This window comes from Alligator sinensis, unplaced genomic scaffold (assembly GCF_000455745.1).
Source record: "Alligator sinensis unplaced genomic scaffold, ASM45574v1 scaffold1046_1, whole genome shotgun sequence".
Lineage (NCBI taxonomy): Eukaryota > Metazoa > Chordata > Crocodylia > Alligatoridae > Alligator > Alligator sinensis.
The window spans coordinates 1,649,866-1,660,203 of NW_005842174.1; the positions used below are offsets into that span (position 1 = coordinate 1,649,866).

At 44.3% G+C, this 10,338-nt stretch overlaps 1 protein-coding gene across 1 annotated transcript in view; it reads right to left on the reverse strand.

Annotated features, from left to right (window-relative positions):
* The window catches only part of CABLES2 (Cdk5 and Abl enzyme substrate 2), a 34,208-nt gene that overhangs the window by 3,795 nt on the left and 20,075 nt on the right, over positions 1-10,338 (reverse strand). The window contains exons 2-8 of the mRNA XM_025206830.1: positions 10,222-10,314; positions 8,952-9,029; positions 6,937-7,045; positions 6,041-6,206; positions 3,932-4,035; positions 1,824-1,930; positions 237-441 (exon numbers count right to left, since the gene is read on the reverse strand). Of these exons, the coding sequence (XP_025062615.1) occupies positions 237-441; positions 1,824-1,930; positions 3,932-4,035; positions 6,041-6,206; positions 6,937-7,045; positions 8,952-9,029; positions 10,222-10,314 (862 nt within the window). The remainder of the gene's footprint in view (positions 1-236; positions 442-1,823; positions 1,931-3,931; positions 4,036-6,040; positions 6,207-6,936; positions 7,046-8,951; positions 9,030-10,221; positions 10,315-10,338) is intronic.

The following is a 10,338-nucleotide window of genomic DNA, read 5'->3' on the forward strand; positions in this document are numbered from 1 at the left end:
TTTGTTTTTTTTTTTTTTTACACAAAGGCCTCGCACGTTTTGCAGATCAAAACCAACTATTTCTAAAGACTAGAGGCCTAAGAAAAAATCAAAGATCCAAAACCCAATTTTAAGATGTAGGTAACAATTTGGAGTTTCAATGTGGTCAAAGAAGCCTTGGTCTCGCAAAATGAAAACATTAATTTTAAAAGAAAAAGCTTGTTTGGGACCCACCTAAGGAAATCCCAGCTACTTACATCAATAAGGTGTTTGACTTCATGTTTCCTGAGATCACTGCTGATCTTGGCTGCAAGCAGCACACAAGCACCAGCGCACAGTTTGCGGTTCTGTTTGTTGAGCTTGCCTTGGAGAACAAGCTTCTCGAAGTAAACGTATGCCATCGACACAGTCACTGGCTCCAGATTGCACTCTTCGCTCAGGTTCCGCATCTCTCTCTTCAAGCTGTGTAGGGATAACAGTATCAGGTGCTACGGTTTTTAAAAGATCTTTTAGAAACCTTGGAGGTGGGGAGGACTCATGGACAGGGTCTTCAGCTTCCACAAAGCTGGTGTAAAATCTATCTAAGGCCTATTCGAAAGCATGTGAAAGCTGCTGGGGTCGTTTAACCCCAGCGCTCTTTCCTGCCATGACTTGATGATCTGTCAAGGTCCCTTCCGACCCTACAAACTATGAAGTGACCCGGTCTTCTCAATGTGGTTCCCAGGGGACTTTGGCCGACATGAGCTGATATTTTCAGAAGCGAGCGCCTGAATGGACACGGGGATGGAGCTGCCTTGCTGCATGGACTTTGAAGCCAGCATTACATTCCCAGAAAAGCATCGAGTATATAAATCTAAGAACCAATAGGGAGAATTTCATGTTCGACTTTAATGGCTTCATGAGACCAATTAGTATGGAGAAAATTAGTCCTATTAAAGACTCCATTCGAAGTTTTTGTATTAATTGAAACCCCTTAAAATTAACTTCCAAGAAACCAGTTCTCTTGTTTCTACAGGGACCTGCATTTTCACAGAGTTTGACTCAATCAACCCTTCACTCCTGGGACTCACGGAAACTGTGCCCATGCAGAGGCCTGCTGCAGCAAATAGTACTGCTCCTATGTACAAGGGTTTGTGTGGTCAGGGTCTCCATTTGATATTCATGCAGGACATCAGAGCCCAGGATCCTGCTGAGAACATAGCTAATGGTCATCAGCACTGCAGCCCACAGAAGCACAAGCAGTGCTTATGCTGAAGATTAACAATCCCACTCGCATTTTTTTCCTTCAATTCTTTTAGCAGTAAGTCAATTCAAAATACAATTTCTAAACAGAGAGCAAATGTAGTAATAAGTAACTGGTTTTCTTTAAAGAGAATCACCACGTTGTGTTATAAGCAATGCAAATCTACCTGGAATTCTCTCTTATTCTGCAGGGTTTTTTTATAACAACCAGGATCACAAGATACTCTTCTATGTGTCAGACAGAGGCAGAAATAATTGCACCCTGGGCTGGGAAGTCAATTATCTTTGATCCATCACAGTTTGCAAGTGATTGTGGAGAGAGCTGTGATTTTTCAATGTTAGTAGCGGGTTAACAACAAAGCAGAGTTAATCTAAAAGAAAGAGAGTCTTTTACCCATTCTTTGTATTTGAAGCAGCCCTGCACATGGCTACCATCTACCGCCATCCTAAAAACTGGTCATCTCTTGCCAGTTAACCATATATACTATTAATAGAATTAGTACTTTTTCCACACAAGTGTTAGAGAAAAGCAGCTTGTACAAGAGACTTATACAAGAGCCTGACTCCATCTCCCCATCTGTTCTTTAGCGCTTCTTCCTTACCTTCGAATTTTGCTCAGTGTCAGCTTGATGTGAGGAAACTTCTCCTTAAATGTTTCATTCATGTCCTTTTTAAGGTCCGAAGGCTTCACGTATTCTATTACGGTGGTCTGCAACACAAGGGGGACATTTTCTTTAAAACAACTGCGGTTTGACCGTGTACAACCCACTACCGGTGTCCTTCAAAGGCAGCCTGTGCTTGACACAGACTGGGAAGTCATTTATTAAGAAGCATTTCACACTCCTGCAGTGCTGTTTCTCCTAAGCTGTACTTGATGCTCATGGGTATTACATCTCAACAACCTGGAGGATCAACAGATCTCTCCGTTCTAGGGACAGTGAAGCCCAAGCCAAAGACTGGTGATGGCCCTAAAGTTACAGGGCCAGGGCCAGAGTCAGAAATGCAACCCAGGACACTAAGCTACTTTTCTAGTCCCAGCTTTCCTACAACCTGGTATATCAACTGCATTAACCATTTACATTCAAATTCATCCAGTAAAGGGCAGGGAAGATGTACTCTGGTCACACAGGAGCTCAGCTGTCAGTGCTCACTAAAAAGTCTCCCCTAGTAAACGGACACAGTGGTAGAAGCACTGTAGTCACTGACATGTTAAGTACTCTAGTATACAGATACCCATTATAGACTGCAGCCGAACAAGTCTGCACAAACCTTTTACCTATAATAATGTTTGCACATGCAAAAACCATGTGTGATTTCTGATCCATTGGATGGAGTTCACTCCCCACCCCAACACATTAAAACAAAAAATCTGAGCTGTTTGACTGGACTGCCATTTCATGCCAAAGAGATGCCCCAAAACAAAATCCATGCAGAGTAAAGCCTGTTTGCCTTCAGGCTGGTAACATCAGCTTTATCCACAAGACTCACTACTCCACAGCACTAAGCTAATTGGTAGTTACAAAACACAAATGAACCAAGTCAGAGTAAAGGAAAAGCTATTGTTATCCCAGTGTCGAGACAGGTTTGAATCCTCAGCCTAAGCCACAAAGCAGGCTAGGACTGTGGACAAACTAAATAAGTAGCTGAAGGGGGGTGTGGGGAGGACTTATTACAGTCCACCTGAATTCGCTGTAATCATTCCACTTGTCTGTTTGACCTGGTGGTGAAAGTCAGATTGCAATCATTTAGCATGTTTCATGCAGAGGTAAATCACTGCGGTTGAGCTTTCACTTGCTGCAGGGTAGGAGCACACAGATCAACGATGCTGGTTCCTGAGCAGCAAACTCACCACACCCTCTTCCACCCCATGCACTTTAAAGCGGTGTAATTGTTGGCTTGTTCATGCCTATAACCCTGCAAACAAATCAAGGACTAAGCCACTGACTTGGGTCAGTTTGAGAGGGCAGTGCCAGGGATCTCTCAGCTCCAGCTAACTGGGAGCCAATCAGCAAAACAGCAACACAGCTCTGCAGTTAGATCATTTTTCCTCCCACCACCTCTACACAGCCATTGACCACCATTCTGTGTTATTTCCATGCTTTAGGAGAGTTTGCAAAGCTAATACAAAGTTAAAAGTGCAGTTGTAGAGCAAACCATCTGGAAGAATCAACAATTACTTTATTGCATTAGGCAAAGTAATGGTGTATGCTCCAGCTGGAGGGGCTGGGAAAAAAATAAATAATTCTGAAGCCTTGTGAGGAACACTGTCACTCGAGGAATATAGACAATGGGCAAAAGCGTTTTCCAAGTTATGATACCTAGTCATTTCCACAAGCTTCTAGTGCAGCGTCTGGAAATGGGCCTTTACAGGCTAGCTGGTATAACCATGCCCAGTTTACATACCACTGAACATACAGTCCTTGCATAGTCGCCTACAACCGAGTCCACACTTTGGGCCATTGTCCTGGAATCTCAAATAATAAAATTTAATGTCTGAGGTGAGACGATTCTCAGAGTCCCCTGGTAAACTGGTAATCTCAATACATGGCACTGCTCTCCTCAAGTACTCCAGCCCAACACATAGCTATCGCTATTATACTACCCCCCAACAGGACACATTTCCCTTGCCTCCCCACCGATGTGGCTCTTTGGTAGCGCTGAGCTCCTGTGTGATAAACAGGTGGCCAGGTCAAGTAACCCCACTTCATACCATGTAAGACGCGAAGATGAGAACACGCTTGTGCTTTCCGCAGGGCCACTGAGGATCATCCAGGAGATTTGGATCGTACTCTGTTGACTCTCCAGCTTCGTTTCCTGAAAGCATGGGAAAGCCGATACAGTGTGAGCCGCAAGAGAAGCAAATAGTGAGCTTTAAGAAACAGACACCTCTGGAATCAAACAATCTTCAAGCGGAAGGAGGAAATGGGCTGAACTTCACAGCCTGGGGCAGATGGCATGGTGGACTCTAAACCACGGATGAGAGGCTTGCACTCCATCATGCACCGTGGGCCACATCTTAGACCACAAACCAGCATCTGGATGGTGGTAGTGACTTCAGGTGAAGTCACAAGTGCACTGCTAGCAAGCATATTACAAGAGCCTGCTTTTTTTTTTGCCATTTAAATATCATGTGACAAAGCCATAAAAGATACCATGGAGCAAGCACTCCTGAACACAGACTAAAAGGATGAACCAGTCATACATTTAAAAGCACCCACTTATGGCTTGTGGACAAACTGCTGTAGCTGGTGTTCTGCCGTTATCCTATCAATGTTTCACCTCGGATACATACAGGAGCACAGAAGAGCCCTTCTGTGCGACTCTGGCATGCTCAGTAGCAAGGGTGATGAATTCGTGGTAGAGGATGTGTGGGGGTTGTGTGTGAGGCCACAAGAAACAGTCCAGCACTGGTGAGGCCATGCAAGAATAAGAGTTGAATCTGTTGGCTGAGGTAGAACAGTTTGCCCTTACAGTCTCACATTAGACCAACTGTTTTAATCTGATAACTAAATCCAGTGCCTCAGGCTTCCAATATTCATCTTTCGCGGAGTCCAGATTGTGTACATCGGTTCCTAGTCCACAAGCCATAAAACATGGGGATCCAAAAGTAAAACTAATTGGTCTCCCCCCTGGCTTACGTATTAAAGAGTCTGCATTTGGTAACAAAGCTGATACAACACTCCCACATAAATCTATAATGCAACTGCACTAACGAGCACACATCTGCTCTGTAAATTAAACTCAAGTAGCCAGTTTGTGGAATAAGGCAGGTTGTTTCTACTGTCCCCCATTTTGTAACTGAGACCTTTAGAGTACATTGGTTTCTGGTTTGAAAAAGGAGTTGCGGCATTGGTTTAGCAGTTGGGAAAGGGACACCAGAAGCCTCTTCTACAGGTCAGATGTCACTTGACTTAGCACTGGTGAATCATTTAAACGCTGCTCCTTTGCAGCCCCCCCCAACAATATCAGCTTCCTTACCCATTCTCTTAGGACAGCAGCTGACCAGAACTGGTATTTTCAAATGCATGCAAAAAACAGGAGTTCACCCTCCAGGATTAAATGTGCACGAGTGGGAAAAGCGGCAGCCTCCCCATCCCAGGGGGCATGGCACAGTAGACAAAGCACCCAATTACACATAAAAAGAACCTTCTAGGCTGCTACGTGATTCCTATAGCGTTTGGTTTGAATTCAAGTACACTTAGTACCGTGTTTGTGCTTAGGCACTGTTAGGAGGCTGGGGAGAGTTCTTCCTTATTTCCATGTTTGAACACCTGGGACACAAGTCTCCCCCCTAAAAATAGAAAAATCTCCCTTTACAAAGCTGAGTTTCATCCCCCAACAGGAAATGTAACCAACTGATTACAGAGACAGATAACAAAGTTATGCAGCCCACGTCTTCTTAGATTTTTACTCTCTCGCGCTTACAAGTTAATCGAACTATTTTCACGTTTACCCTTCTCTGGGAATTGAGTGAAGAATGGAAACCTGAGAAATTCTCAGTTTACCAAAGCCTTCCTAAAAAAAGGGTTTTTTTGGCTGAATGCCTTCAACTTTACCCTGGGGGTCTTCAAGAGGAGGTTAGATGAGTATCTAGCTGGGGTCATCTAGACCCAGCACTCTTTCCTGCTTATGCAGGGGGTCGGACTCGATGATCTATTGAGGTCCCTTCCGACCCTAACATCTACGAATCTATGAATCTATGAAACTCCCATTAACTACCTGCTTTGCCCAGGCAGGAATATATCTGCCATTTCATAGCATTATACACTGCACAAAGATACTGAACTACCTTCAACTGGAAGGCAACTGGTGGTCTCACCTATTTCTGTTCCGGCTGGTATGGTTTTAGTTGTTACGGTTTTGTATCTTGACCCTGGAAGACTTCGTGAAGCGCTGGATCGACACGCAGGAACAACACTGTGGTTATCATTTTTGCGGCAAACCAGGGCATTGGTTGGATACAAGAATTTTGCATAGGACACAACCTGAAAAAGATACTGAACTTTAGCAACAGGTGGGGGAAAAGGTCTGCTGACAGCCCCTTGCATTTAGGCTGACAAATGCTTTCCATTATAAAAGTGTCTTGCATTTCTTTTGCAGTAACTTTCACTGTTCGCAGCAGGATGCTGAAATTCAACAGGGAAAAGCCCTGATGCCAAACAAGTCCCTTCACCATTCACCCACCCGTTCCAGTCTATTAATGTTTCAAAAAGGTATACATTTCCGAAAGGCATTGTTTTCCTCCTGCCGCTTTGTCCTTGCAGCGGTTTGGCAGACTGCCTAACAACTGAGCACAAATAGCTACACCGGTACCCAAACAGCAGCTTGGACTCACGGCACTAGGAACCCCAGGACCAGATACATTCAGGCACAAGGAGAGTGCTGGAGAGACCTGGACTGGGCCCTCCACAGACCCACTATGATCCCAGTGGCACCCCATCTTCACAAGATGTTTATCCCCCACATCTCAGGGCAGCTTTTGTACAAGGATCTCAAGAGACTACGCTCAGTGGAGATGTTTCTACGTGTATGAAAGGTGGAAAAATCTCGCTGATGAACAGCAAATAAGGCAGAGAAAGCAAGTAACCCATCCTACAGCAATGTGGTAAGAGCAGGGAAGAGCACTTGCAACTACGAGGTCTCAGTCCTCTGCTCCTGCCAGGGGTCTGCTCAACCACGGCGTGGTTTCTTGGGTACATGATGGGGATTGCTTACCTTGCCGTCAGCACCGAGCTCCACTCCTTCCATGCCTAGAACCATCTCCGAAGAGACAGAAACACCGCCAGAAGGATGCCGCTGCTTCTGCCCTTCCATTTTTAGATCACTGTGAACAGATGGACATGGTGAAGTACTAGCAGAAACGGCATTACTAGTCTAAACGTCCCCTACAGTAAACACCAGACCTATCACAGATCTAAAATTAACACCGCACGGTAAGATTTCCACAATGTGGAAACTATGTGCCTGCTCATCCCCCTTTTTCATGGGAGCATTAATTTTTAAATGCCTTACTCAAAATGTAAGAAGTTCACTTCACCAGAGAAAACACAAACCATTTTCATCCTATTTTTATCCAGCTCAGTACTTACATGCTCACTATAAACTTAACAGAGCCATATATAGTCTTTCTACACACAGGAAAAAAAATAAGCCACCCATAATGTGCTAACAAAAGCTTCAGGCAGCAAGCAATAGCAGCAGACCCATTATCATCACCCCTGGACTCCAATTAAAGTTTTCTGATTTAAGCACATGATCCTAAGAGTAATCCCAACCCTATACGGGTCAGACTAAAAAGAACTGTACTTTGGTGTCAGTCTTCATCACTGTCACCTACTCCAATTTAAATGAAAAATCCTGTCTTTTGGCCAAAGAATATTACTGGCAGCTTACAAGGAAGAGTGGAACGAATTGGCAGCCAGCTTGACAGTTCAGCTCTTTCAAGTGACCTTGCTACTTTCCCATGAAGCAAGGGAGGTTTCCTAATGCCTATTTTTATAGAATTGTTTGCATACAATGCCTTTTCCGCCACTAAACATCCGTTTCCTTCTTCCATACGTTATGCACAGGACACAAGTGACAACACAATTGTTTCAGCAAAGGTGGATTAAATTAAACAATGTTTTCTATAGAGTGTGTGTGTACTAGTAGCCTTCAGGGTTAACTTAAGGCTCACGAGGGACTGCTACAAGGATTTCCTTCGCTTGCTTCCTTAGGCTATATTTACATTAATGTCTATTTTGTATGATGTGAACAGAATGGCTATGTTTCTAAAGCACAGCATATTTAGTTTGCCATAGATGGGTGTTTTCAGTTCTTGATAGCCCACAAGTCTGTGGCTTTTAGTACCTTTACATTTCCAGATCTTTATAGCTTGAAGTAATTCAGAGCATCTTAAAGCCTGAATAATGGCCACGTGGCAAAACTCCAAAAATAGGTTCGGTAATGACAGCAGGTGCCTTCATGTCTATACTGATACCTCCAACTCCAAGCGTACAATAATTAGGCAGTACAGATCTACTGTCAGCGTTGTGAAGAGGGGGTCTTCTGAACAGCTGTGCTGGCAGAGAGCTTTTAGTGCAGACAGCTGCAGCAACAAGACTGAGCTTTTAGTGGTAGAGCTTGCTAGTGGGGAGTGGTTTTGCTCTAATGGCAAAATGGTATGTACTGTTTCTATCCTGCATGCGCTCCCTTGGATTAGTACAGTGGTGCTGCTACACCACGCAAGTGCTCCTACCAACATGAAGTATCAGGCATTTGCTTAGCTGTCTGCGAGCCGTCCTAGTGAAACCAATGGCTGCCTTCATACATATATTTTTGCACAACTCAGACTTTCTTACCCTTTTCAATCCCAAATCACAGGCTCCTTATGCACCCAGGCTCTTAAGCCTGAATAAATGCTGGAAAGAGGGGGTGATTTCATGGTCTCCTTGTCTGGAAAGGCTGGTTGAATACTTTAATTGGCTCAGGGGCAATGTGTTATTTCTATTTCACTTTACTACTTAATTACCACCCTGCAATCTGTGCATGCATTAATGAGTCAGATGAACACATTTAATATATGCACTTTCCTTATGTTTCAGAGTAATCTGAAATGAAATGGGTCACAAGATGCTCTAGCTACACTAACTTATGAAGCTGCTTTAATAAAATCCTGCTGGTGTGTAGCATAACAGACTGATCACTTGGCAGAAAAGTGCAGAAGTGAAGTTAAAAACCTATTGCCTCACCTTATCCGTAAGCTCTCCCCATATGGCAGGATGGAAAAAGCCACACACAAGGTTCGCTTGGCACATATCAGTACGATCCTGAAGGCAGATGGGAAGAGATTATCAGGAGAGTCAGAAGCCTGAAAGTTTTGGACAGCTATAAAACATGAGAATCACTAGCAGACCTCTTGGAAATGTGCACATCCAGCCTTTTGTTAAACAGCTTCTTTAAAGTGCCTAGGATTATTGAGGGATTTATAGGAAGGACAGCAACACAACACCTGCTGCTCTCCCAATTAACAGTGGTCCCACAACCCCAAGTGCAAGAATCTTAATGTCTGAGAAAACAGCACCAGGCTCCTACCTTGGTTGCTAGCAGAAATGCTCAGTCTCAAGTGCTCTAGACTGAGTCAGTTAGCGGAGACAGACTATTAGAGCAAGAGGATGACTTTGGGGATGTTTGCACCTGTGTGCCAGTCATTCAGAGCCTGGGTCAAAAACCTACAGTGCACAGGAGACCATCTGCCCTCATGCACACTGCTGGGCCTCTTCCCTCAGCTCCCTAAACCACTAGGTCCAGAGCATTAACTACAGACAGAAGGGACCTGCGGTTCTTTCAAGTGAAACTTTTCTTCCTCAGATTGCAAAGTGCTTTATAAAAGCAGGCAAGCATGGCAAGCTTCGTTTTGCTAACCAGAAAACAGAGGCACCCAGAGGGGTTATGGGACATGCCCGAGTTCATATGCAACTTGATGGAAACAGACCTCGGGTCTCTCGATATGCCTTCCAGCATCTTGCTCTGCTGGAGAGCACTGCTTCTCCAAAAGGGCTGGGGCCAGACTACAGCCCAGGCTCCGAACAGGAGCTCAAAGCTTCACACACCAAAACCACCAGGCTGTTAATTTTCTTCCCACCCAAACCATACTCAAGATGTCACACCGCTCAACTATTTGCAGTCCCATGCTGGCCATCCCTGGCCCTATGGTTTTTACCACTGTATAGCTTAGCAGCGAGATACGTGTGGCTATACTTCATAAGGCAAGTGCAATCTCAAATCACGCAGTCTAAATGAATGCCCCATTTAAGTATCCAAGAATCAAGGTTTTGGATAAGCCATCCTGTTTCCCAGACACATTCATGTGCATTAAGCTATAATTAAATTCAACCTAATTCTGCCAGCTTTTCTCCCGTCTACTAGACCCACTGAATTCAAGGGAAGAATTTATAGGCAAGCTCTCTTTCACAGGGGCAAAAAGGGATGGTCAAACCTCTAGGGAAGATCAAGTGTTACCTGCTATTCTTTGTATCGTACTGTCTCATGTTCTTGATGAAATGCATCTTCTTCAGGCTTTTATGTCTTGGAGATCCAGATATGTGCTTGGTTCTGCAATGGAAGGAAAAAAAAGGC